Source organism: Heterocephalus glaber, unplaced genomic scaffold, assembly GCF_053883595.1.
Source record: "Heterocephalus glaber isolate CG9 unplaced genomic scaffold, H.glaber_assembly_v1.0 deba00001687, whole genome shotgun sequence".
NCBI lineage: Eukaryota > Metazoa > Chordata > Mammalia > Rodentia > Bathyergidae > Heterocephalus > Heterocephalus glaber.
Window position 1 is genome coordinate 23,736,084 of NW_028258412.1, and position 27,179 is coordinate 23,763,262.

Below are 27,179 nucleotides of genomic sequence, written 5' to 3' on the forward strand. Positions count from 1 at the left end.
AGGCCAGCCTGGGCTACATAGTGAGGCACAGACTGAAGGAAAAAAAACAGGCAAATTTTGTCCCACAGGTGGGATGCGAGGGCCCCGAGCCCGGGGAGAAGAGCATGGAGCTGCGCGGCCCTGTCACCGGGGAGCCAGCAGGGCAGGATGGTCCCCCAGGGCCTTCCAAGGACGAGGAGAAGGCCCTGCCCACACCCGCGTCTCCAGTTCTGGCCACCAGACTGAAAGAAGCATTTCTGCCACCTCCAGCCACTCTGTGTGCCCTTTGTCCCCAGAGCCCAGGGCCCAGCTGCCCTCCCCCTGTGAGCACACGGCGCCTCCGTGTCCCATCCATGTCCCATCCGTGTCCCATCCGTGTGCTCTGGCGGGCTCGGGACCCTGGGGGCCCCGCCATGGCTGGCTCAGCCGGCGTGGGTGGCCCGATCTTTGGGTATTCCTTCTTCCTTCTTTCCTTCCTCCCTTCCTTCCTTTCTTTCTTCTTCTTTTTCCTTTTTTTCTTTTTTCTTTTCTGGTTGTTTTGTTTTGTTTGCTTTGTTTTTTTTGGGGATAAGTTCTCATTATGTAGTTCAAGCTGGCCTTGAACCTGTGGTGATCTTCCTGTCTCAGCCTCCCGAGTGCTGGGATTACAGGCCTGCACCACCATGCTACATCCCCAAGATGTGCCCAGCTGCATCCCACGTTTTCCGGGAAGTTTTGCTGCTAAGTATTTCATAATTCTGGTTGCTATTGGAAAGGGGAGCTTTCCTCCTCCCATGCTGAATGAAGTCATATGCATACAGCTAGGACGGAGGGCTGATTCCGCAGGGCTGGGCTGAGCCCCTGAGATCTGCACTGTTGGCCCTTGGCCGAGATGCAGCTTGCAGAGCTGGCTACAGCTGTGAACAGCAAGACCCCACTCCTGTTCCCATGGAACCCCTGCAGCAGTAAAGACCACAGTTCAAAAGGTAAGAGATGCCAGGTTTGGAAACAGTACACTCTTGCCATCCCAGCATTCGGGAGGCTGAGGCAGGAGGATCTCTGCAAGTATGAGGCCAGCCTGGGCTCCATAGTGAAACCCTGTCTCAAAAAAGAAAGACAAGAAAACCAGACTCGTACAACACCCAAAGCACAGAGGCTCCCAAGGTGACAAACAAGCTTCCCTCATACGTGGCAGCCCAGAGGTGGCTGGCGGTCCTGCAGTTGCCACCCAGGACTCAGCCTCCTGCTACCTCTGCCCCGCCCTGGGTCAGAGGGGTCCCCGTATTGTCCCCAGTCCCCTCTGAGGGTGCAGACAACACAACAGCCAGCTTCCTTCAGACCCTTTCCCCTAAGCCTCAGGACTCTGACCCAAGAAGCCCTGTTGCCTCCTTCGCCTTCCAAGGCATTTCGAGAAATCAAGGACTGAAAGCAGAGTCTTACCCAGCACAGAGCTGGCCGGTGGGCCGAGTTCTCTCTAACGTGAATCCTGTCCCCGGGGCGGCACCGGATGCATTGAGTGAGGCCAGCCCTTGGCAAAGGTTCTTCCCCCAGGGCACAGCCTGGAGCCGGTGCCCAGCATGGGGACTGGCACATGGATCCACCTCCAGCACCAAAAATAGTAATAATCTTTAGACAGTAACCCTGTGAAGGAGGGCAGAGCCTGGGCCTCCACACCTGCCTTCCTGCTATTGGACCCCAAACGATGGAGGGACATCTTGGAACTCCTGCCCTGCCAGATGCCCCATGCGCTGAGTTCCGGTTCCCCCAAATTGAAGAGTGAGTTCTGAGGAACCACACAGGTTAGGAGTAGGAATTTTATTGAGGGAAAGACAGCTCCTGCCAGAGAGGGACAGGAGGGGCCCAGAGAGTGGGTTGCCCATGACCCCACTTCTCAAAGGAGGTTTATACAGCAAAATCACGAGGGGGGCAGAAGGCGGGACAAAGTTATGATCAACCAATAAGACTGCAAGTACGGTCGCTTAGGCAATGCTGACTCATTGGGGAAGCAGGCCACGCAGAGAGTGCACAGGGCAAGAACAATGGCCGTTTTTGGAAGAGATGGGTCAGGAGGTCCTGGTCACCTGACTGGTGACTGGTGCCTATTTAGAATTCGGATCCTTCTGTTTCTCCCTTGGGGAGGGAGGTAGGCATTCCAGGGATGTATGTAGCATTCCGTCTTTACCCTGAGGCCTAGCCTTCCAGGAACATGCCTCCAGCCACAGTTGTAAAGTGTCTTATCCCCCACACTGACTCCTTCGAGGGTCTCACCCTGTCTGGCTGTCTATAATATTTCTACCTAACTTAGCTGTCTATAATAATCCCAGCACACTGGAAGGCTAAGGCAGGAGGGTCCCAAGTTCAGGCCCACTCCAGGAAACTTGGAGACTTGGGGAGAGCCTGTCTCAAAATAAAAACCACAAAGGGAATCTCAGTGGAAGGCCCTGGGTTCAATCCCCAGTATGCAACCCCCCCCCCGCCAAACAAACAAACAAAATAATCTTTCAGGTACAGAGAAAAGGCTCAAGGATCATGCAGGGAGGTCCTCCGTCCCAGGATATAAGGGGTATGAGGGCAGCTATGAGAGGGCGTGAATATGATCACATGAGCCCCCCCAAAGCATGCGAAAAGAGGAGCGGACGGGGCCAGGGTGGAGGCAAAAGGAAGATTAAAGTATGTTTTGTGTATACATAAATCTGCCACTGTGAAACCTGTTATTCTGTATATTCACTAATTTTCAAAAGGAGGGGAAAACAGACATGAAAAAAGAACTTCTGGGGCCGGGAATTTAGCTCAGTGGTTCTGCTGCCTGCCTTGCAAGCGCAAGGACTCGAGTTGGATCCCCGGTAGCCAAAAAACAAACAACAAACAAAAAAAGAACTTCTGTAACTCAACAAAAGCAAATAACTTAGTTTTTAAAATGACCAAAATGCTTGCCCAGTATGCATGAGGCGCTGGGTTCAATCCCAGCCTTGCAAATACATAAAAATTTAAAATGGGGAGAAGATTTGATTAGATAATTCTTCCAGGATGACATACAAATGCCTGAGGCAAATGAAAAGAGGCCCCAAGGCCCTCATCAGAGAAATGCAAATCAAAACCATAGCATGAGAGGGCCGGGGATGTAGCTCAGTGGTTCTGCCGCCTGCCTCACAAGCGCAAAGTCCCGAGTTCGATCCCCGGTACCAAAAAAACCCAAACAAACCATAGTGCGAGAAGAGAGAACAAGCTCACGAGCAGGATAGCCACATTTAAAAAACACAAAGAGCCGGGGTGGTGGTGCACACCCCTAACTTCTTCATCCCTGGAGGCCGAGTCAGGAGGATCACCTTGAGCCCGAGGCCAGCCTGGGCTACACAGTGAGACCCTGTCTCAAAAAACTAAACTAAACTGAAATGATGAGGTATCTGTAAAGAAGCTACACACACATGCTCACACTTTCTCTCTGCATGACTTGCAATATCTCATACAATGTCACTGCTATGCAAACAGTTGCTAGGATGTGGTGCTCAGGGGTAATGACAAGAACAACTCTGTATGTATTCAGGACAGGTGCAATTTTTTTTTTGGTACCGGGGATCGAACTGGGGTCCTTGCACTTGTGTAGCAGGCGGTGAAACCACTGGGTTAAATCCCTGGCCCCAGGTGCAATTTTTTTTAAAAATGTGTTTTTGATCTGAGGACAGGAAGGGCCAGCTATGTGTCCTAAGAACATAAAGCAAAATCTCAGATGTCTGTGCCCTTGCATTCATAGCTGTGTCATTCATGACTTAGACCAGGGATGGCGGACCTTTCAGACCTTTCAATGACACAAACGGCCTCCCGTGGCACGCGTGCCACAGGTTTGCCCCCACTGACAGACACAGCCCAAGCATCTGCCAACGGGCAACCTAGTAAGTAAGATGTGCTCTGTCCGCACTGTGGAACATTATTCAGCCTTGAAAAGGAGGGAAAACCTGTGTCCAGATAGCATATGAATAACTCTAGGACATTATGCTAAGCAAAATAGCCATAATAACAGGACAAATAAGGCATGAGTAGGTGAGGCATCTGGGGAATTTAAATTATAGACAGAGAGTAGAAAAGTTCTCTTTGCCATTCCAGGGAATTAGGACATGGAGATCTTTTGGGACGAGTTATGATCCAGCCTGCCTTAGAGGGCCTCTCTGATGGGATAAAATCTGAGCCCAAACTAAAGGACTCAAATGAAGTTGCCCATGGAAGCAGAGCATTCTGAGTAGGGGAGTGTCAGGTGCAAAGGAGCTGTGGTAAAGAAGCTGTGATCTATCTGTGCGCATCAAGCAGGGAGGGCCAGGAATCTGGTGATTGCTTTATTTATTTTTTTGTTTGGTCTTGGTGTTGGTTTTTGGAGACAAGGTCTCACTATGTAGTCCAGGCTGACCTTAAGCTTTCTATGTAGGTCTTGAACTCTTAGCTATCCTCTGCCTCAGATTCAGGAGGCTGAGGCAGGAGGACCGCCAAGAGTTGGAGGCTAGCCTGACCTACACAGTGAGTCTCAAAACAACCAAAAACAAAACAAAAAATAAGAAGAATAATAATAAGCAAACAGGAAAGAAGAATAGGGGCTGCAGGGGCATACCATCCTGCTTCCTTTTGGGGAGGCGCAGCTGAGCCGGCCCCTTGCGCCCCCTGGTGGCTGCTTCTGGAGACATGGCTCGCATGAAACAGCATTTCCTTCTGCCTAAACTGCCCCACCCCAGGCTCTCTGCACGCGAGGTCCTGCAGAACCGTTGTTGACTGGCAGACGGCTCGTTCTGCTCAGCACAATGTCCTTGAGGTCCACCCGTATTGTGCAGGTGATTGGAAGCACTTGGGAGGCTGAGGCAGGAAGATCACAGCGAGTTCAAGGCCAGCCTGGACTACATGGGGAGATCATGTCTCAAAAAATCAAAAAGGAGGAGGAGGAAGAAAACTCAGGCAGGTGAAGGAGAGCCCTGTCCGTCCTGTTCCAAGAACACACTGCACACTTACTTATATCTAAGTCACCTGGGCGAAACCACACAGGCAGCCGGGAACCCTTGCAGGGTGTTGCAGTTTGGTGCCCCCAGCCACCTGTGTGCTCCTCTGCGGCCAGCACAGCTAAGGGTCAGCGGCAAGAGTCCAGCCCGCTGCATGGGTCCATTGGTGTCAAGGCCAGGCATCCTTAGGGGGCAGAGGCCCCAGCAGAAGCCACGCCGTGGGACACGCTCTTCACCCTGACAGTGGCCTTGCCAGGAGTAAAGGAAGCAGGTGTTGCATGAGAGGGCACTTTAGATAGGTGTTCGGGTGAAGCTGTCTCGGGAGCCCATTGCTGCCTCAAGGGTGGCAGAGCTCAGAGTCCAGGGGCCTGGGCTGGCGGGGATGGGACACGCACACTGGCTATGTGGGGGAAGAGGAAATCCGCGTAAGCTTTTCGGGTGAGAATTTCAGTCTGTCTAAATTTAAAATGTGCATAGCCTTCAACCCAGCCAGTTCGCTTCAAGAGATTTGCCTTGGGCCCGGGATTTAGCTCAGTGGTTGCTCTGCCTACCTCGAAAGCGCAAGGTCGCCAGTTTGATCCCCAGTACCAAAAAAAAAAAAAGAGATTTGCGTTGCCTTGTGGTCTTGGAGGGCGGGTCCCTGACGTCCCCCTGCTGCCACAGGTCTGGGAGGTAACACGTTCACAAGTGTGGTGACTGTCGGCCAAAGGAGAAAACAAACCTGACTGGGGTTCCTTTGACCCTCGCTGTGGCTGCAGATCCAGAGGAAGGGGCTTCTAGAGAAGGAAATTAAAACAGAATGAAGTCATCTAATCGGTTCACTGTGGCATGTGTCCAGGTCCCCAGAGGTCCCCAGAGGAGGACAGGGGCTGCAGGTTCCGGGGCCGGCCTCGCCCCCTGGCAGCAGATCCACCGGACTCTGGGCTGTGAGGCAGGGGCGTTGGCTGCGTGGCCCCATCTCGGGCCGTGTCTGGTTCCTCGGAACTCTTTTCCCAGTTGTCCCTCGGTTTTCGCTAGATGACCCGGGTGGGTTTAAAGCGTCACCAGTTGTAGCACCCTGATCTTAGCCTTTTGCCTTTCTCTCTCTTCTGGGTCCCAACTGTTGGACACAGAAAAGGCCACGTCCAGCAACTGGGCCGTAAGTGTCTGTGAGCCTATCTGAAGCCTTTGTGGTCTATGCTGAATGTCTGGGGCTGGAAACTAGACTATTATCTCATCTAAAGGCAAACAGAGGGCCGGGATTTAGCTCAGTGGCACTGTGCCTGCCTCGCAAGCACAAGGTCCTGAGTTTGATCCCTGGTACGGGGTGGGGGAATATATATACACACACACACGGTATATATATGGTCAAAAGATTAAAATTTTAAAAAGGCAAACAGAAACTGGACTCAACACACCTCTTCACTCCCTAGGAAGAGCAGCTAGTGAATCAGACAGCATCTCAGCCCCTCAGGAGTATAACATGCCCAGTTTGGTTCCGTTGAGGGGAGAACAGGCTCTCTAGGATGGTTTCCTTCCCTTTCTAAAGCATGCTGTTCATCTGCATAGCTCCTAGCCTCTCGTAGGATTCTTTGTCTTTCATCTCAGATACAGCAAGTGGCCAGGATGAACTGGACATCTCACCATGATAAGTCAAAAGCAAGGCTCCAAGTCAGGAGCCCTCTTCGAACTCAGCAGGGTCTTCCGGCAGTTGGCCTAGTTGTTCTGTGGACTGCTGAGGATCTGCAACTGAAAAAGGAACCTGTGCTTGAGTACTTCCTCCCCACCCCACCCCCACCCCTGAGACTTCTCTTAGGGGCAGAACAAGTTGTGGACCAGAGTAGTAGGAAACACCACTTCCGGTCTGATCTCCAGGGCTTACAGCTGCCCATGTCCACAGTGGGACTGAGGGCTGCCGAGGGAGCTGAGGAACTCGGAGTGGATGGAGCTGATCTACGGTCTGGGGATTAAAAGGGGGAGCGAGGAGACCGCCTAGTGTGGTTGTCCTCCCTAAATAGATCAGCAAGCCCACCATCCCCCCAAGAGATAAGAGGGGTCTCAGAACGGGGTCCTCGGGATAGCTTTTTCCTCCTTGGGGCTCGCACTAGGCAGCATAGTACTTGAGCATTCTCTTTGATAGTCACGAAAGCCCGAACATAAGGCATTTCACTCCACCTTTTATGTTCCAAGCAGAAACACTGTAACTAGCCAGGTATGGTGGCTCGTGCCCGTAATCCCAGCACTCAAGAGGCTGAGGCTGGAGGATCCTCGAGAGCTCAAGGCCAGCCTGGGCTACATAGTGAGCTCAAGGCCAGCCTGACTTACATAGCCAGACCCTGTTTCAAGAAACAAACAAACTAAAAAGAAAAGCTGTAACTGGAGACTGTAACTGGAGAATAGTCTCACAGCTTAAAGTACCATCCCGTATTCATCTTTTGGCATCTCCCAGTTCGTACTGAGCCCAGGCTGTATTCCAATAGTAAATACGCGGCTCTTGTTCTACAATTCTCAGGATAAAACCTGTCCTGTTCATCAAGAATGCAGCCTGGTGGCGAAGTCGGTGCAATCTGTGGTGACGAGATCCAAAAGCTTTCCCCTGCTTCTTGTCTTGGGGCCTAAGAGAGAAGGAGGGAGCCAGCCCTGCACTCCGTAAGATGGCGGCCCACGCAGAAGGAAGGCCCAGAGTCCACAGGATGCCTCTTGGGAGACTTTTCCACAAGACCAGACGGACGTGAGGAGAACTCAGAAGGTCAGAAGAAAGCCCCCTCACCCGGGGCTTTTGTCTCCATCTTGGGACCCATTAAGTCCTTAGGGACAAGGGGGCTGAGCCGTCGCTGGCGTGGCCTAGTCCTTCAATTCTCGTGCGGCAATGGTGGAAATTTTACCACTTAGTTGGACCCGGGATGGCCCAACTGGTATTTATTCTAAGGCTCCTGATGGCTTAGCTGGTATTTCAAGTCCCTTGATGACTCCTTAACCTGAGTGAAACCATGTAGAACAAACATCTCTTGTATTTATTTCGATGGAGAAAGGACTAAGAACAGGGATGGCTCTATATTTAAACACTCACAGATCCTTTATTGAGGTTTTTAATGTGAAGCACCGTTCTGGCAGCAGGGATAGGTCTTTAACTCAGCTGGATTTAACGGGGAAGCTCAAAGCCAGGAGGCACCGGCCTCAGACAGGCTCTTGGCCCTCGAGCGCAGCACTGAGAAACGGAGGGCGTAGGTACTGAGTGAGGTGAGGGTGCAGGGCAGTCGGCTGCACAGCGCGTGCAGTGGAGCAGGGGCTCCGGCCTGCATGCTCCCTGGTCCAGCAGCTCTGCACCCTGAGGGCCCCATCCTGCTGCTGCAGGCCCGCTTGGAGTGGGCAGAGCACACCCAGCATCCACCTGAGCACTGCTCTGCTTGCCTGGAGCTTGGTTCTGGCCAAAAGCCTTGGGCACTCAAAACGGCCAAGTTTTTTTTCCCTGCATCCACCTCCCCAGCCGCAGAGCCGCAGTAAGAGGGTCACGCCCTGCGGGGAAAACCCTTCCTGGTCATGCCCGCCGGGGGCACCTTGGGCACCACCTTGTGCATCCGCATTTGCCCAGGATCGGGGGCCTCGGGTTGTGGCTGCAAGAATCTCAGCCCCACAAAGATTCTGCCCCAGCAAAGGCTAGGTGCATTCTTAAAGGGACAGTACACAGCTTTTCTTTCTCATGTGGGAAGAAAGAAAAAGGTTTCTCTCTCCTGTTCTCCACAAGCCATTTGCTGTTTAAAATCAGAGGATCAGCTCCTAAGGCCAGCTATTAAAAAAGAAAAAAGAGACAGAGAAAAATGATGGTGGTAGCTGATGGCAGACACCCACGTATGCCTAAAGGCTACACATAATCACACAAGAAGGTGCTGGCCAAGCAACAAGGTAACAGGTGGCCCTCTGGCCCAAAACACAACCCGAGAAAAAGCCACTTACAAACTAGAGTGAGTGGAGACCAGGCTAATTTCCAAAAAAGGGTAGCAAAATACACAACAAACAGACTCCCGGACCTCCAAAGTGAACACAAGCAGCTAGAAAGAAAAACAAAAGTCTACATTCCCTTCTCCCATTCCTCACAGCAAGAAAAGGAGCAAACATCTCCCAAAACACCAGAAGAGTCCCACATTCCCGCATTCCCGGCCGGCCGAGCAAGCGGAGAGAATGCGGGAGAGGAGAAAAGAAAGCCTTCCCCGCACTTCAGGAGGAAGAAAACTGTGTGGCCACTTGGTCCTGACCCTCAATACCAGAACTTCACTCTCCTGGCTGGGTACACCAAAAAGGTTAACAGGTGGTTCCTTTAGGAATGAATGGCTTGCCAATTAAACATATTCCAAGTCCTTCTTGCCGGGGATTTAGCTCAGGGGTTCCGCCGCCTGCCTCACAAGCGCAAGGACCCGAGTTCGCTCCCCAGTACCAAAATAAAAAAAAAGAGAGAGAGAGGAAAAGATAAAAGCAAAAATAAAAGCGCCTCTTGGTATAGAAGACAGAGTGGGACTCCATGAAGAATCACAGTAGCAGGCTTCTCCTGGTGTCATGTCAGGGGGTTGTTGTTTTTGGTACTGGAGATCGAACTCGGGACCTTGCGCTTTCGAGGCAGGTGGTGGAACCACTGAGCTACATCCCTGCCCCTGTCATATCTTTTGAATGCCATCCATGTCATGCCAGCCTGTGAGAAGTTTCACACATAGGGTCCTGAGAATTATTTGGTGCTGTCCTGGGATCTTGTTTTGGTTATTGTTGTTTTGTTTTGTTTTTTGAGAAGGTCTCACTATGTAGTACAGCCTGGCCTTGAATTCACTATGTAGCCCAGGCTGGCCTCAAACTTGCAGCGATCCTCCTGCCTCAGCCTCCTGAGTGCTGGGATTACAGGCATGCATTACCATGCCTGGCTATTATTTGTTAAATTCACTACTAGGGAAAGACAATTCTTATTCTGAGAAGAAAAAAATTTGCATGAGTGTTTTTACCCGAAGGAAAAGCAAAAATTCCAACCTGGGATGACTTTTGAAGAATGAGAAATTAAATCTAGGCTCATGACTGTCCGCATTATTGTCACCATGTGAAGAGTAGCATCTGGGGAGGCTTTCGGGGACTACATGTACGATCTAAGTCACCCAGGCCCAGGCAGGAGGCAGAGGAAGGGTGTCAGCCCAGAGCCAGGAGACAGCTGTCCCAGCGGGGTCCCATGGCAGGGCCATGGGCAGCCCACAGTAGCCTGTCCTCTCCCAAGTCTGGGTGCTAAGGTAAGAGAGGGGCTGTGGGGTTTTTCCTGTCCAGAGGTCCCGGGCAGGCTCCTGGGGCAGTGGCTGGCTGTGTGATGAGTGACTGTCACACAGATCTGTGGCAAGTGTCAGCATCTTTTTCTTTTAGCAGTGCAATAAAGATGCTGACTCTAACACCTGGTCTTTGCACGAAGCCAGCGGAGGCTCTGAGGCTGTCCACTGCCAAGTTAGACCCCATCGATGTCAGGTGAGCTCATCTCTTGCTGCTTTGTTCCCCCATGGCTTCAGGTGCCTAGTCACCTGGGTCCAAGACAGAAACCTCAGAGTGGAGCAGCTCATGTGGCTGGGAGCCTGCCAGGGGACAGTGCCCCGCCAGATCCTTCAGAACCCCAAACATCCCAGAGAGGAAAAGTGGGACCGGGACTTTCCAAAGACAGCCAGCGACATGCAGCACAGAGCTGACTGCCGCCCTCAGAGCCTTCGAGGGAATGTCACAGAGACAAGGAGGGACGCCTGCCCGCTCCACACCCCTGCCGCCATCTGTCCCCACGCTTCACCTTCAGGCCCTGTCATTTGTGGATTAGACAGTGTCCACATGGATCTTGTGTCTCCATGACCACCTTGGGCAAGAGTGAAATGCATCCTGATCTTCACTTCCTGTCAAAATTTCTGTTCCAAACATAGGTTAACAAATATGACAAACCAAAGAGTTAAAAAAAAATAGATTCTAAGGGCTGAGGATTTAGCTCAGTGGTTCCGTCACCTGCCTCACAAGCTCAAGGTCCCGAGTTCAATCCCCAGTACAAAAAAAAATAGATTCTATAGTTTCAGCCACAGTGAAAAACGACCACTATTCCCCCACGCCACCCCCGCCAGAGAAGGCATCGGCTGGAGGACTGCCAGGAAGACTTCCCTGTTCCTGATAAGTCAGAGAAAAGAGACATCACTGCTTGGCAGGGTGGCACACACCTGTAATCCCAGCATCTGGGAGGCTGAGGCAGGAGTATCATGAGTGTGAGCCCAGCCTGAGCAATTCAGAGACTCTGCAAGACCCTGTCTCAGAATATGAGAGAAGGGCTGGGGATGCAGCTAAGTGCAAAGGCCCCAATCCAGTCCCTGGCCCGGGCAGGTCCTGGCGAAATGGAGGCAGGGAGTAGATGTCCCTGTCCTCAGGCCAGCCCAGGGCTCCATTACAGAAACCACCCTCACGCAGCAGGGGGTCAGGAGACTGAGTTAATGAGCAACCGCATTTGTTAAAAACAAGGCCCGATGGGGCCGGGGATTTAGCTCAGTGGTTCCGGCGCCTGCCTCAAAAGCCTAAGGTCCCGAGTTTGATCCCTGGTACCAAAAAAAAACAAGGCCCGAAACAGAATGTATGTGGAGACAAATACTCCACTCTTCCTCAAGGCAAGGTTTGAAAGTATCTCCCCACTCAACGGTAGCAACCCTTTAAACCTGGGAGACAGTCTAGGAATGTTTTGTGGAATCTTTGAACCAGGACCCAAGAGTGGAGAGGACGTGATTTGCTGGAGGAGTGGGAGGATTTCAGAAAGAAGAGCGAGCTGTGGAGCCAGTAGTTAAGGGACAGGGGAAGCCCCGGCCCCGCCTACCCGGGAGTGGGCGTACCGGGCGAGGCTGGCTACTGAGCTACAATCCCAGCGCTGGGCTCACTAAATTGCCAATTTGGTCTCCAACTCGTGATCCTCCTGCCTCACTTCTCCCAGTGCTGAGACGACAGGCTCGTATCCCCACACCTAGCTCAGGGGCAGCATTTCAAGGGGATTGGTCCGATGTGATTCGGTAGAAGAGGGTCTAGTGCAGCGATGGCGAACTTCCTAGAGATCGAGTGCCCAAACTGCACCCCCTAAACCCACTGATTTATGGCAAAGTGCCAGCACTGCAACGCTGCCTTCCACCCGAATACCCACCCTTGGCACTGACCCGCCCTGCCTCGAGGCGCCGCTTGTGATGTCATCGCCTGGCGCCGGCTGCAGCGGCCCCCTGGGCATTATGGAGCATTGGAGGGAGAAAAGACAATGAAAGGCACTTGGAAGATTCAAACTCACAAATGAGCAAACAAAAGCAGCCCTAACAAAGAGAGATAAAAGCCAAAGCATTGGTCAGCAAGAACCGCTTGGGGGCGCCGCAGCAGCATTACTCCCCTGGGTCCGCCCGTAGCTCCCTCTGCCTGCAGAAGCGCGCCCCGCCGGCCCGGCTCCGGAGCCCGGGCTAATGAAGTGTTAAGCCGAACTCCGGGGTGCTGTTCTCTAGAGCGCTCAGCACGTGGGACCAACGCCGCACAATGTGCGCTAGCTGCCCTGCGACCCTGCCCTCCGGTGCCCGAGTCCAGGCGGCCGTGGGGACGCTTACACCACGGCGCAGGCCCCTGTACACACGTATGGGTTCTGACCAGACAGGAAGCCCCAAAACACCTGCGCAGCAAGGGAGGGGCACTGGCTGGATGGCACAAACCACTGGCTTCCATCCTACATGTACTGTACTAAACTTAAAAATACTTCAAACACATGGAAGCGTCACCCAAAATAATTACACTTAAAGAAAAATGGATTGGGATGTAACTCAGCATGCAGCAGCCCCGGGCTAAACTAGTACCACAGAACATTCACCATCAAGAAAAGCAGGCCTCTCTAAGCTATTTTGCTTTGGGAATGCCCTCTGGCCAGACTAATAAAGGTCTGTTTTATTTTCAAAAAAAAGAAAAAAAGAAAAAAGAAAAACTGACCACAGGATTTAAGGCTGCTAATTTTTAATTATCTCAACCACCTCAACTTTAAACAAAAAGCTGGTTTGACTGGAGTGGCAGTGCACGCCTGTAATGCCAGGTCTCGGGAGGGAGAGGCAGGAGGATCGCTGGGAGTTGGAGGCCTGCCTGGACTACAAAATGAAACCTTGGGCTGGGGATTTAGCTCAGTGGTTCTATCTCCTGCCTCGCAAGTGCAAGGACGCGAGTTCGATCCCCAGTACCAAAAAAAAAATGAAAACAAAGTGAAACCTTGCCTCAAGCTAAAAAAAAAAAAAAAAAAAAAAAGGGCCTGGGATTTAGCCCAGTGGTTTTGCCACCTGCTGTGCAAGGGCAAGGACCAGAGTTCGATCCCCGGTACCAAAAAATGAGAAAAAAGCTAGGGATTGAACCCAGTTCTACATGCATCCAGTTCCTTTACGTTCACCAGTACTTTAGACACCCTCAAAATCTTTAAGGGTTGGGGATGTAGGCTCAGCATGAAGGCCTTGGTTCAATCCCCAGCACTGCACTATGAAGGCATACTTTGCAGCAGCCCCAGCACCTTCCATAGACCCTCATCAGGGCAGCCCCACCTAGTTTTCCTGGACCATCCTGATGCAAAGGTCCCGTCTGTGTATGAGGACAATGACCAAGTCCCACATTCCCAACATTATTAGCCACCAACTTTCTCAGGATTGGTTTCCAGATCTAATTGAAATGTTTCCACAAATACCCACCAGAACACTGGGCTTTGCAATGCCTGTCCAGAGGAACCTCTTCAAGATACTAGGGAAGCTGCCACTTTTGTATGCCCTTCCTACCAAGCACTGAACAGACTTGCACCCGAACTAGCCTGCTGCTGCAGTGACCACCAGGGATAGTGGCTGAGGTTCTGGATCTAGGTGCTCACTTAAGCGGTGAATCAATGAGTTCCAACATGGCAAGCACTTCTGCTGACAAAATGAAAGGACACCATTAGTGGTCTAGGGTGAGATTAATGATTTCTCAAAATACTGTACACATTTTCTGATTCCTAAAGCTAGGGCTGTTTTAAACCTGTTCCTCTTAGTTATCGTAAAATTAGGAAAAGCACAAATATGCACTGCCTCAGTCAACAGCTTCCAATCTTTCAGTAACTATACTTAATGTCATCTATGTAGGGTTGTATTTTTATTAATGATCCTTCTACAGGTTCTTTCCCATCACTTTCTAATACCATCTTCCCACTATTCCAGAAACACTCATACCACAAAGATCTCAGTATTTCAGATTAAGTCCATGTAACACAACTTCAACACTCCACTACTTACATAGTCACTTACAAAACAAGTCTAAGACCAGTAAAGAGTAACATTTGCTTACCTTATGGTTACCACAAACCACGGACACACTGAACTCTTGATCCTCCACCTCCCACTCTAAATCCCATAATAAAAACATAAGCAAAGGAAACAAAACACCACTATTTTGGAATGCAAGAACTTTATTGAAAGTGCAATGGACCTTCTTTGTGTGCTTAAAACATAGAGGAAGCTCAGATACCTCCCCTCAGACGGAGCACCAGGTGCAGGGTGGACTCCTTCTGGATGTTGTAGTCGGACAGGGTGCGTCCATCTTCCAGCTGCTTGCCAGCAAAGATCAGCCTCTGCTGGTCAGGGGGGATGCCCTCCTTGTCTTGGATCTTGGCCTTGACGTTCTCAATGGTGTCACTGGGTTCCACCTCGAGGGTGATGGTCTTGCCAGTGAGGGTCTTCACGAAGATCTGCATCCCTCCTCTCAGACGAAGGACCAGGTGCAGGGTGGACTCCTTCTGGATGTTGTAGTCGGACAGGGTGCGTCCATCTTCCAGCTGCTTGCCAGCAAAGATCAGCCTCTGCTGGTCAGGGGGGATGCCCTCCTTGTCCTGGATCTTGGCCTTGACGTTCTCAATGGTGTCACTGGGTTCCACCTCGAGGGTGATGGTCTTGCCAGTGAGGGTCTTCACGAAGATCTGCATCCCTCCTCTCAGACGAAGGACCAGGTGCAGGGTGGACTCCTTCTGGATGTTGTAGTCGGACAGGGTACGTCCATCTTCCAGCTGCTTGCCAGCAAAGATCAGCCTCTGCTGGTCAGGGGGGATGCCCTCCTTGTCTTGGATCTTGGCCTTGACGTTCTCAATGGTGTCACTGGGTTCCACCTCGAGGGTGATGGTCTTGCCAGTGAGGGTCTTCACGAAGATCTGCATCCCTCCTCTCAGACGAAGGACCAGGTGCAGGGTGGACTCCTTCTGGATGTTGTAGTCGGACAGGGTGCGTCCATCTTCCAGCTGCTTGCCAGCAAAGATCAGCCTCTGCTGGTCAGGGGGGATGCCCTCCTTGTCCTGGATCTTGGCCTTGACGTTCTCAATGGTGTCACTGGGTTCCACCTCGAGGGTGATGGTCTTGCCAGTGAGGGTCTTCACGAAGATCTGCATCCCTCCTCTCAGACGAAGGACCAGGTGCAGGGTGGACTCCTTCTGGATGTTGTAGTCGGACAAGGTGCGTCCATCTTCCAGCTGCTTGCCAGCAAAGATCAGCCTCTGCTGGTCAGGGGGGATGCCCTCCTTGTCTTGGATCTTGGCCTTGACGTTCTCAATGGTGTCACTGGGTTCCACCTCGAGGGTGATGGTCTTGCCAGTGAGGGTCTTCACGAAGATCTGCATCCCTCCTCTCAGACGAAGGACCAGGTGCAGGGTGGACTCCTTCTGGATGTTGTAGTCGGACAGGGTGCGTCCATCTTCCAGCTGCTTGCCAGCAAAGATCAGCCTCTGCTGGTCAGGGGGGATGCCCTCCTTGTCTTGGATCTTGGCCTTGACGTTCTCAATGGTGTCACTGGGTTCCACCTCGAGGGTGATGGTCTTGCCAGTGAGGGTCTTCACGAAGATTTGCATTGTCTCTAAAGAAAAAACAAAATACACACAAAAAGACTCAAAACGTTGGCAGACAATTCACTAGAATTCCTTTTCTTTTTTTTTCGTACCAGGGATTGAACTCGGGTCCTTCTGCTTGTGAGGCAGGCGGCAGAACCACTGAGCTAAATCCCCAGCCTTTCACTAAAATTCTTAATGTTAAATTATCATTTTACATTGACCCACACGATTAAATTGAAAATTTTGCCTCAAAACCTTGAAGAAATGAATACAGGTGACCAAGCTACAAAAAACTTCATAAAATAAATACAACAACATAAGAATTTATAGAAAAGTTGCACTTCAACATAGTAAGCATGGGAAGGGGTGGGGATTTAGCTCAGTGGTTCCACCGCCTGCCTCCAAAGTGCGAGGTCCCGAGTTCGATCCCCAGTATTAAAGAAAAAAAAAAAAAAAAAAGTATGAGAAACCTGACCCAAGTAAACTCGGGAGCCTTGCTTCACGTCCTTCTCTTCAGAAGCCAGGTTCCAGTGAATTCAGCAGAATCCACCCCAGGACCAACCAAACCCTGCGTCCTGCAGCATTCATCCCGTTGTGAGCCAAGAGAACCGGTGACGTCACCAAGCAAGCCGTCACGTGACCGGACGTGAGCGCGCTCCCCCCACCTGAGGTTGGGCGGCCTCTCTATAATTAGCAGCCAACTCCCTTTTTATCTCCGGAGGCCCCTGCTACACTGCCGAAGCTGGCTTCCAACTCGCCCTCGTTCTTCCTCAGCCTCCGAGCACTGGTTTTGCAATCCCGCGCCAACGCGCCGGGCCCTTTACTACCGGCTTAACAAATGGCTAACAGACCCCGAAACCGCAACGCTACTGGTCAGTCTCAGCGACATCCAATCACGTCCAAAATAAATCTGCCACCCGCGGCTCAGTTACAGCCTCGGGTCTCTTCCGCTTTCCCCTCGGCCTGGCTCCTCCCAACTCGCGGCCTGCTTCACCACAGCCCGGCTGCTCCGCCACGAATCAGCGGCGGCCGCCATTTTGCGGCGCTTCTCCCCTCACGGCCGCAGCGGGCGGCGACCCCCGGGGCGACAAGAGCCTCGCAAGCTTCGGCCTCCCTCCCACATCACCCTCATGGCTAGCCGGCCCGTAAAGCCCCGGCCCACCCAGCGGCCCTCTCCTCACCAACTGTCGAAGGCGGCGGCGGCGCACGCTAGAGATGAGAGACAAAACTGCAACCTCGGCGAAACTACACGCGCCCCGCCCGGCGCCACCTTATATAGTCTCCGACCGCCCCGGAGAGATCCCTCCGCAGAAACGCCGAGAAGGGGACTACTTTTCTAGCGCGTTCCGCCCCCTGGAAGGAAGCGGAGTGAGCGGAGTCACGCGGATCTCTGGAATGTTCTGCCATGAAGACCCGGATGCAGGGCTTCAGACGGGCCCGGCGGAGGGATCAGCGCGGCCGCCGCGCACTGCGGCTCCGCAGCCGGAACTCGCCCGCCTTGGGGAGGGGCTGCTGCTCCGGCAGCAGCGAAGGCCCGGCCCGGATTACAACGGCCGGAACGGAGTGGGACCGGGACCTCAGCCTGCCCCGCGCCCCCGTCCTCGGCCTCAGCATCCCCACCGGCCACGAGACACCTCTCCCGGGTGGACGGACGGCGCCTCGGAGGAGCGAGCGCGTCCTGCGGGTCAGCATCTCCGTCCCCTCGTGGGCACCTGCCCTGTCCCCCCGTAGACCGGGATGGGGTCCCCATTACTCCTGGCCCCGCCACAGCCTGCGGGGTCTGCCTTAGAGGTCACTTGGAGGACAGCGGCGGTGATTTGGCCATGCCAAGTCCCCTCGCCCGCCCTGACCTCTGCCGGCCCAGCCCCCACCGCACGGGCAGGTTGACGAGGAGGATGACTGCGCAAATCTGAGGCTGGGCAGGACGGCCAGGCGGCCTTGGCGACCCTAGCCCTGTCCCCAGGAGCAGTGGCGACCCCCAGATAGGAAGGGAAGACAGCTCCGGGAGGAAGGAGCGGTTGTTGAGGCTCAAGTTGGAAAAGAAATGAGGAAAATTATTTCGGCGTTCAGAAATCGTGCGAGCCAGAGGAAGGCTGAGGCTGGATCTTTCTAGGCCTTTCTTCCGTCTTCCTGGTGTCCCCAGGCCTGACCCACAGAGGGTCACACTTGGTTGTCAACCAGGAGACCTTGAAGTTAAAGTCCTCTTGATCTTTAGCTCAGAAATTGAAGCCCTTTAAGCCTTAGATTTTAAAAAAATTTAAATTGCGATCTCTATCCCTGAGTTATGCCCAGGTCAGAATTTAAGTTTATTTATATTTCTTTTGGGAAAAATATTGTATTTTATTTATTTTTTATAGCAAAACATTTATTGGTGCATTTTAGGCATACATAATTAACACTCATCATAGGGAAATTTATTTTTAACTGAGACATAAAAACATACAAATTGGCCACGTTTGTAGGGAACCACGTCATATTTTATTGTGTGTTGTGCAACCTTTGAATCGTGTTAATCTTGCCTTCTCAAATAGCATTTCTGTATGGGGAAACATTCGAAATCTTCTGTTTTTTTGAAATACAAGAGCTGAGACTTTAAAACACAAGAATTGAATCTCAGACCTGCATATTTCTGGAAAGATATATTTTGGGGGTTTGTTTTTGGTTTGTTTTTGGAAACAGGGTCTCGCTATGTAGCCCAGGCTGGCCTCCAACTCACAGTGATCCTCCTGCCTCGGCCTCCCAAGTGCTGGTACTACAGACGTGGGCCACCATACCTGGCCAAAATAGACATAAAGTTTACAACGACAGATCTCCTAAGGCTCTTATTTTCCGAGTTACTTTTCCTTATAGCCTCTTCTAGAAACATCCCAGTTCTACACATGGGGGAGGGGGTATTTGAATTTTCTTCCACCTTTAAAGCTTTCAAGAAAAAAGAAACTACTGAGAAAACATTCTGCCATTAGGAAATTACTACATTCTCCTAAGTTATGAGTATTATATGATTTAAACATTACACTTAAAATGTGAGCTGGGCTGGGTGGTGCACACCTGTAATCCCAGCACTAGGGAGGGGGAGGCAGGAGGATCCCTGCAAGAGGTGGAGGCCAGCCTGGGCTACGTAGCAAGACCTAGTCTCAAAAAAAAAACAACCCTGAAGTATGATGGTACATAAATAAACTTTAACCTCCATTATTTTTCCAAGGAGAATGAAATGAATTCACGTGTAACTGGGAAATAAAAATTAAATGTCATTTTCCAGGGTGGATGAGACCCCCGGGGTTTGTGAGACAGAGCTCTGTGATTGCAGGCAAAGACCGGAAAGAAACCAAAAGCTGAGACTGGTGGGAAGGTGGCAGCTTGGCCTCCAGCCACACCCTGCTCGCCTTGGCAGGAGCTCCTGAGGCCTCGTGACTCTGTTGTTCAAGGGCTGACTCATAGCTCTGCGCCTGGAGCTGTTCCAAGTCCGAAGGTACCGGAGGGGGTGGGCTGATCAATAGGCCAGGGGAGGGGCAGCAAGCACACGCTAGGGCACGCTTCCCCAAGGGGCCCGAAGGAGGCCCCCCAACTGCGAGGGATTTGCCCTGCCAGGGTCGTCTGGTTTTTTAAGGCAGGGTCTCACTATGTAGCCCAGGCTGGCTTTGTGATCCTCCTGCCTCAGCCTCCCGAGTGCTGGGATTACAGCCCCACACCGCTATGCAGGTCTCAAGGGGACAGAATCCTCAGCTGTGGCAGCTGTGGGGACAGGCGGGTGGTGGTGCTAGGGACAGAGGCGACAGAGGCTGAGGGCGCTGGGAAACACTCTGCAGGGGACACCCCCACCACGAGGACTTCCGTGACCCCCGTGTCACAGTGTCACTCTGGGCGTGTCATTGTCACAGAGGAGACTCACCGTCTGCGTGGTCCACTTGGCCCCAGAGGCGGGAGTCAGGTCCGAGCCTGAAACCCGAACCCTGACCTGGAATTTGACAGGGATAGCCGCGCAGAACTTGGACCAGCGCCTGAGTCACCGCCCCGACCCGTTCCTGGTCCCAGGCTCCGTCCTTTGCAGATGGCCCGGGGACCTGGCGACAGGCGGGGTTGGCGAGGGCAGCGCGGGGGGTGGGGGAGCGGTCCCTGCCCGCCCTCCTCCAGGGTCACCTGCTTGTGGCCCGAGTCCCCTCCCCGAGCTGGCTGATCCCTGCTAGGGAGCGGGGTCCCCAGGAGAAGGGGTGAAGTCAGAGCTGGGCAGGGCTGGGTCCTCTGTCACGGGTTAAGAGGCCGTACAAGGTCACCAAGGGCGTCGGCGCGGGGGAGGAGCGAAGGCCCGGATGTCTCGTCCCTGTCCACGCGCGGCCTCCGCCAGCACGGTGACCCTTCGCCTGGAAGACGCCAGCGCAGTTCCGGCCTTGGGCAGGAACTTCGGGAGGCACAAACTAGCTGCACTTTTTGTGTTCTTAAATTGTGGCCAGTTGCAACCTAATAGTGATTTTGGGGGGGTGGTACCAGGTTATTCCTAAGTAAATAAACGTTACCACTGAGCTACATCTCCAGCTCTTTTTATGTGATTGTATTTATTTATTTTGAATTTATTATTTATATTGTATTTTTCTTTGAGACACAGTCTAGCTATGTAGTTCAGGCTGGCTTTGAACTCAAAGCATCTTCCTGCCTCAGCCTCCGAGTGCTGGGATCACAGGTGTGTGCCACCCCACCCAGCTAAAACTATTTTTAAGTTTTAAGTGTATGCTTCAGTACTGTTGAATTCATTCCCATTGTTGTGTAGCTGTCACCACCATCCACCTCCCAAACTTGTGTCTTGCAGAACTGAAACGGCCCGGTTAAACAGCCCCCCACCGCCTCCCCAGTCCTAGCCCCGACCCTGACCATAACTCACTCTTCTGCTTGCTTTCTGTCTGAATTCTCCTCCAGCTCCCTGCCATAATGACAAAGCCCAACCGACCTCCATTGCTGCTTGACAAAGTTCCAGCTAGGGGAAAGAAAGGGTGGAACACATCGCACCCTCATGTTTTATTTTTTCTTGCCATAATGTTTATAATTGTTACTCTGGTCACAGGAGTCACTGTGTTTGTGACTAACAACAAACTCTCCACGAGGCAAATTGGCAATGATGTATTGAAATCTGATCTGGCTCAAAAGTCCCAAATTCCAGTTTCTCTTAGTTCTATTGCCACATCCACTCCTAAAGAAACCTCTCCTAAAACCCCCTCTGTTTCCCCACTACTATAACTCCCCCGCTTATTGCTGACATTCTTTTTACTAAAGGGGTCTTATGAAGAGATTGGAAAGACAGACTTTCCATGAAAGAAATAGTGGAAAATGGGAAAAAGAAAGAAAGTTAAGACAGGTAAATGCATTAAGGAGGCAAGTTACTCAATATTTCTCAAAGTGCTGCAAATATCTCCTGCTCATGGACTATGAACCTAAACAACACTTAGGTAAGATAAATAGAGGTATAGAAAAATAGAGAGCTAATAGCAAGGAAACTATATTAACCATTGTACAGTTTCTCAAGGGCCAGCTGACGACCACAAGTTTGACATTTAATTAATTAAATCTTGCTTGTACCCCCGCTGCTATAGGGATTTTGATTAAGTTACCCTCTGGAGATTTTGATTAAGTTACATTCTATTCTGCTTAGGTATGGGAAAATAAGGGGACAATTGTGATTTTAAAAAATGTATTCATGATGTTCAATGAAATGAATCAGCTTAGAAAAAATATACTCTGTTTAGCAAAAAATAACCTTTACCTCACTAGATGTTGCTAAGGCAACCTAAAATGTAAACATATTCCACCCAATGCCTCTTAGCTATTGCTTAAAGATATAAAAATAAATCAGACCCTGAGACTTCTCAGAGGGAACCTGCACATTGCTTGTGAAGGTTCTTTTCTCATCGCCGGCCCAGGACCTCTCCCCTTCCTACCCTGCATTGACTGCAGCTGGTCTGCGACACCATAATGGGCCTTTCATTTTTGTTTTCTTCGTTGTTGTTTGTTTCTTGAGACAGGTTCTTGCTATGTAGTTCAAGCTGGCCTTGAGCTCACTATGCAGCCCAGGCTGCCCCAGTGATTCTCCTGCCTCAGCCTCCCTAAAGGTGAGGTTATAGGCTATGTGCTCCAGGCCTTTTTTCTCCTAGTGTAAAAAAAGAAAAGAATTAATAAGTAAAAAAATATTTTTTTCAGGTTCACAACTTTTCTAGGAAGCTCCCTTCTCAACACAAGCCTTTAACAAAAACACCTTCATTCTCTCTGGTCCCTCACTATTAGAAATATTTAATTATAAGATACAGTATAAAACAGAAGCTTGTAATCAGTTTCCTGTTGAGCTGGATCACTTTAGCAATGACCCTCTGTTTTGTTTCCTGAAACCCATGTTGACATTTAGGGAGAAATAACCTTGCCCCAGAGCCTTAGAGACAGGAGCTGCCGCCCTGTCACCCACGTGTCACCTCCTAGCTAGTGAGTCATTTCACAAACTCAGTTTCCTGGTCTCAAAAATAAAAGCTTTGAGGAGACCCAGGTCCCTGCAGAACTGAGAGGAGACACATTTATCATTAGAGCCATGAAGTCCAGTGACGGGAGGGAGGTGGGCGATGACAGGTGACAAGGCACTGTCCCTGCAGAGCAGGAGGTCCCCTCCCCAGCAGCAGGCGCAGGGAGACCCGAGGATACAAAGTGTCTGCTGAGGGGCCTGGGGAGGGACGCGGATGCAGTGTATCTGGAGAGGGTCATGTGGGTGACAGCAGAGAGCACAGCCCCAGCCTGGCACTCAGGAAGAACCAGGGGACAGCAGAAATAAAAAGCAGGTGGAGATGCCGGGGATCAAACCCGGGGTCTCATACATGCAAAGCCTGTGCTCTACTACTGAGCTACATCCCCGCCTCACGCTGCTGACCTAGCGAGTGATGCTGCACTCCACCACAAGGGCTTTCCTGGCTAAGTCACGTTTCTGTGGATGTATTTAAAGGGGCCCTGGGGCTTAGCCAAAGCAAAATAAACTGACGTTTCCCAAGTAGGCGGGGCCTGCAGAGCAGCGCAGGGAAGGCTGCTGCTGGTGCAGGAACCGGCAGCCAGAGAGAGGCAGAGCTTTGTTTGCATTGCATGAGGGTATTGGCCCCTTGAAATCGGTATCTAGGCCTTGGGAAGCACGCCCCCGGTTGGGGGCACACACTTAGGATCCCAGAGTTCTGGAGCCTGAGACAGGGGGGTTCCAACTTCCAGGCCAGCCAAGGCAAATCAGCGATTTGGCAAGGCCCCGACTCAAAAATAAAAACTAAAACAACAAAAAGGGATGGGGATGTAGTGAAGGTGCTGGGCTCAGTCCCCAACACTCACACCCACACACCCCAAAGAGAACGAATCTGGGCTCAAACTCAGAGGAAGGAAATGCAGGCCACCTCGCCCCAAGAGGTCCCGCCCGTGTCCCCAGGATCTGCCTCTGCCCTCTGCAGGGTTCGGGCTCCAGTGTCACCCCTGTCGCCTCGAGGGTCGCGGTGGCTGCCTTCCCGCCCGCGTCTCAAGCCCTGAGCTGTTGCTGTCACAGTGTCCCTGTCATCCTCAGAGGAGCCGCCGTGGGACCAGATGTGCTCAGACACATAGGGCCAATGTGAGGATGTGGGGAGAATGAACAGATGAATAAATGAACAAAAGGACAGGGCCTGGGAAGGATGTCAGGGACACTCAAGATGCCGCTTCCCAGCTCTGGGTTCTGAACCGTTTCTGGGGACCGTAGGTGTGGTGGAGGGAGACTTGATGAAGGAGCTGGAGCAATGGCAGCAGCCGGCGCCACGCCATGGTGCATAAACCGCTGCTTTAAAAGTCCAGCCAGCAGTAAAATCTGCAGTCTCCCCATCGGGGAATCGAACCCCGGTCTCCCGCGTGACAAGCGGGGATACTCACCACTATACTAACGAGGACCAACATTAGAAGTCAGTGCTCTAGCGGCTCCTTTCAAGCAGGGTGCTTTCCCTGCACACCCACACGTGCCACACAACGCTTTTGAATTTTTCTCATAAAACGAGGATGGGGTGGGGTGAAAGAGGAATCAAAGTGCGCGGTGAGCCTGCAAAGGTGCAGCTATAAAAACCAACTTAAAAAAATTACAGCGCTAAACTCCAAGTCCAATCTGACTGACATTTCAGGTGCCCGCATCCCACTTGGCCCCTGACTCATCGTGATAGTTCCGAACACAGAGTCCAATGAACAGAACCAGGAGCAGGAATCAACAAACACGGCAGAGTAAGGGTTTCAGGAAGGAATCCAGGAGCACCTTGGACCTGGATTCGCTCAGATAGGCGGGCGAGGAAGGTGACTTCAGGCACACTTTGGGGATTCTTCCAAATAAAAAAAAATTTAAATTTAAAAAGTGAAAACCCCTTTAGACGATTCGTTTACTTCCCCCCTCCATGTGGGGCAGGAAAACAGTCTGCCGAAACCCGGGATCGAACCAGGGACCTTTAGATCTTCAGTCTAACGCTCTCCCAACTGAGCTATTTCGGCAGCTGGCATCTCTGTCCTTCCTTCCATCCTCCCTGTCACTTCTGAGCTCGGGTCCGCGTTCCAGTCCTGCCCACCAGGCCTGCTGTGTTTCTGGTCCCTGGGGCGGCTGGTCCTTTCCTGGCATTCAAGGCCACCACCTTCCACAAGGCCCCGGCCCCCATGGCTCATGGTGCACCTGTGTACCTTGTCCCATATCCTTTCCCTGTCTCCCCAGCCAGAGCAACAGTTGAGGCAGGAGGGAGACCACTGCCCCCATGCCTAAAGTGGTGCCCAGTACAGAATAGGTGCTTCATAAGTGTTTGTTGAATGAATGAACAACCAAAGGAAAGAATGAATGCATGACCCCCACCATGGACTCCCACTCGGCTGGAGGCTCACTTTTCCCAGCTCCCTTCTCTGCCAAAAGGAACAGGGTCAACCCCGCGGATGAGGGTTTGGCATGCTGCTGAGCCCAGTGAGGAGAAGGAAGCATCTGCCAGAACAGACTGAAGCGTGACTCACACCCACCTTAATGTGTGGGTGCCATACTCGAAATCTGGGAAGTCACCAGGTGCACACCCAGCTGACCCTGCACTCCCCCCTCTTCGGAGGTGGTGGGTGGGGGCAAGGTCCTTCCTAGTATGAGGTCACCTCCTGTTTGTTGATCACTTCCTGATGGTATGTGTGGTCAAACAACAAACACAATAAGCGAGTGATGGCATGGAGTGTCCAGGGTGGGGGAGATGGGGAAAATGGGACCTGCAGACTCAAGCGCCAGCCATGCTAGGCCCGGGGAGACGCCTGGGTGGGTGAATGGCTCATCCAAAGGCTATGAGGCTGAACCCAGAAAGTGGGTCAGGGTGAGAGGGCACAGGGAGCAGGCAAGGACCGAGGGAAGACAGGGGCCCGATCTTGCGGTCCTGGAAGGCAGGGGAGAAGGGACTGGTACTGAGGATGGAGCCCAGGGCCTTTACACTGAGCAAAATCCCCAGCCCTTTTAAAATTTGAGACCAGGTCTCACTTGTCCAGGGTGGGCTGGAACTTGTTATCTTCATCCCTCAGTCTCCTGATTATCTGGGATTACAGGTGTGTGCCATCCTGCCAGGCTATTGGTTATTTTTTATTTACGAGAGAGAGAGAGAGAGAGAGAGAGAGACAGAGAGAGAGACAGAGAGAGAGAGAGACAGAGAGAGAGAGAGACAGAGAGAGACACAGAGAGAGAGAGAGAGAGAGAGAAAGAGACAGACAGACAGACAGACAGGGTTTTGCTATGTAGTTCAGACTGGCCTTGAAGTCAGTATGTAACTCAGGCTGGCCTTGAACTTGCAGCAAACCTCCTGCCTCTGCCTCCAGACTGTTGGGATCACGGGGGTGCAAAACCATGCCTGGCTCCTGGTTATTTTTTAAAGGTTGTTTGTTTGTTTTTTGTATTAAGATGACACAAGGCATCACCTGGGTGGACAACTCCATAGGACAGAGTGGAGTCACAGAGCACTGTGACTCCTCCAACCCCAGGGCCAAACATTTTTGCCACCCAAAGGGCGGCCTGGCACCCACAATGCCTTGCTCTCGTGTTTCTCGCCCCAGCCCCCGGCCTACCAGGCATCCAGTTCCTGTCTTTACTGCACAAAAAGGAAAAAGAAAATTGTAAGTACACACCGACGCATAAATGCACACACCCACGACATCGTAGGCTGAAAGTGCTAAGTCTGGGTTACTTTGTGTTTTATTTCCATTTATTTATTTATTTATTTAGGTACCGGGGATTGAACTTAGGACCTTGTGCTTGCGAGACAGGCACCAGAACCACTGAGCTAAATCCCTGGCCCCTCCATTTATTTTAAGTATTGTAAGAACAAACTTTTAAAAAATTTTATTTACACGTAATGTTTTAAAAGCACATCATTTATTCTCTTCTGTAAGTTCATTGGCTGTTACTTGTGATCTTCTAGCAGTTTAGGGTTTTTCATGATTTGAATAGTTTTTATAGTAAAAGTGTCAATGTTTTGACAAAGTTCGTTACCTGCAGCATTTTCTACATAGACCAAAGCAGGACATGGGCATAGTAAATAAAACTGCTGCAAGGCTCGCAATGAACAAGAGGAAACAAACACAGGAAAGCAAGAATCCCTTTTCCCACCCTGAACCATACCATCTGGGGTCCAGATCGCTGCTGATCCTAGAATTTCAAATAAACCCAGTTAAGATTGTGAACAAACGAACCAAACCTGAGCAAACCGAACGCTGCGTGGGAGCAGCGGGTCGGGATCAGGGTCAGGTTCGCCCCGCTCAATGCGAGCTCCGCTCCGCTTCCTGTCGGCTCTGCTTCGTAAAACACAAATGCCTTTGCCAGCCGCCTGGCGGTGATTTTTGCAAATCGAGATAAGCAAAAGGACGCAGATGGCTCTCGGCCCGATGTGTTGAGCCAGCGCCTGCGAGAGACCCGGAAAGCAGTGGCTTGGGCGGCTGGGGCGCAGAGAGGACGGAGGCCGGGGGCCGAAGGGCGAGCGGAACTCACGGGACGAAGCCCCGCCGCCGCTGTCACCCCGAAAGCACCGTTTTATTTGGGCTTTTTCAAAACTAAATGTGTGTGGTTGTTTTTAAAAATCGAATGAGGTAGGAAAGAAAGAAGGAGGGAGGGAAGGAGAAACGGAGAGGAAAATAAACCCACGCAGCCTAGGAAGCGCCGCGCCTCCTCGGTCCTGCGTCGCGTCGGGCCCGGCTGGGCGTCGGGAGCCCCTGGCCAGGACTCGCAGGCTCGGAGGCAGCAGGAAAGCGCGGACCCGGTCGCTCCGCACGGGGGCGAGCACAGCGGTGACGTCCTTGGGTACCTCTGGACTGCCCCGCAGCGCCGTGATCCAAAACGGATCCCGCAGTCAGGAAAGGAATCGGATGCAGGAGAATCCTTCGCTCATCTC

At 51.9% G+C, this 27,179-nt stretch overlaps 2 protein-coding genes and 3 non-coding genes across 10 annotated transcripts; 1 reads left to right on the plus strand and 4 right to left on the minus strand.

Annotated features, from left to right (window-relative positions):
- Positions 1 to 14,361: 14,361 nt before the first annotated feature.
- Ubc (ubiquitin C) lies at positions 14,362 to 17,143 on the minus strand. Of its 2 annotated transcripts, none has more exons than XM_087198560.1 (2): positions 16,965 to 17,143; positions 14,362 to 15,809 (listed from the first exon to the last, which is right to left on the minus strand). In XM_087198560.1, the coding sequence occupies exon 2, from the start codon at positions 15,802 to 15,804 to the stop codon at positions 14,431 to 14,433; it is 1,374 nt and encodes a 457-aa protein (XP_087054686.1). In that variant the 5' UTR covers positions 15,805 to 15,809; positions 16,965 to 17,143; the 3' UTR covers positions 14,362 to 14,430. The 2 variants fall into 2 exon arrangements, with proteins under 2 accessions (XP_087054686.1, XP_087054687.1); XM_087198561.1 differs by lacking the exon at positions 16,965 to 17,143 and adding an exon at positions 16,259 to 16,469.
- Positions 17,144 to 17,188: 45 nt separating this feature from the next.
- LOC101700014 (uncharacterized) lies at positions 17,189 to 24,107 on the plus strand. Of its 5 annotated transcripts, none has more exons than XM_021257655.2 (3): positions 17,189 to 17,467; positions 19,091 to 19,252; positions 20,585 to 24,107. In XM_021257655.2, the coding sequence occupies exons 1-3, from the start codon at positions 17,189 to 17,191 to the stop codon at positions 20,588 to 20,590; spliced, it is 447 nt and encodes a 148-aa protein (XP_021113314.2). In that variant the 3' UTR covers positions 20,591 to 24,107. The 5 variants fall into 5 exon arrangements, 3 of the variants coding, with proteins under 3 accessions (XP_021113314.2, XP_004844157.2, XP_021113313.2); XM_004844100.3 differs by lacking the exon at positions 20,585 to 24,107 and adding an exon at positions 19,662 to 20,306; XM_021257654.2 differs by lacking the exon at positions 20,585 to 24,107 and adding an exon at positions 19,753 to 20,306.
- Trnaa-ugc (transfer RNA alanine (anticodon UGC)) lies at positions 22,591 to 22,662 on the minus strand. The gene has a single exon. It is a non-coding gene; the product is annotated as a tRNA-Ala (tRNA).
- On the minus strand, positions 23,628 to 23,699 carry Trnad-guc (transfer RNA aspartic acid (anticodon GUC)). The gene has a single exon. It is a non-coding gene; the product is annotated as a tRNA-Asp (tRNA).
- A 102-nt stretch (positions 24,108 to 24,209) lies between the features above and the next one.
- On the minus strand, positions 24,210 to 24,282 carry Trnaf-gaa (transfer RNA phenylalanine (anticodon GAA)). The gene has a single exon. It is a non-coding gene; the product is annotated as a tRNA-Phe (tRNA).
- Between the last annotated feature and the right edge of the window lie 2,897 nt (positions 24,283 to 27,179).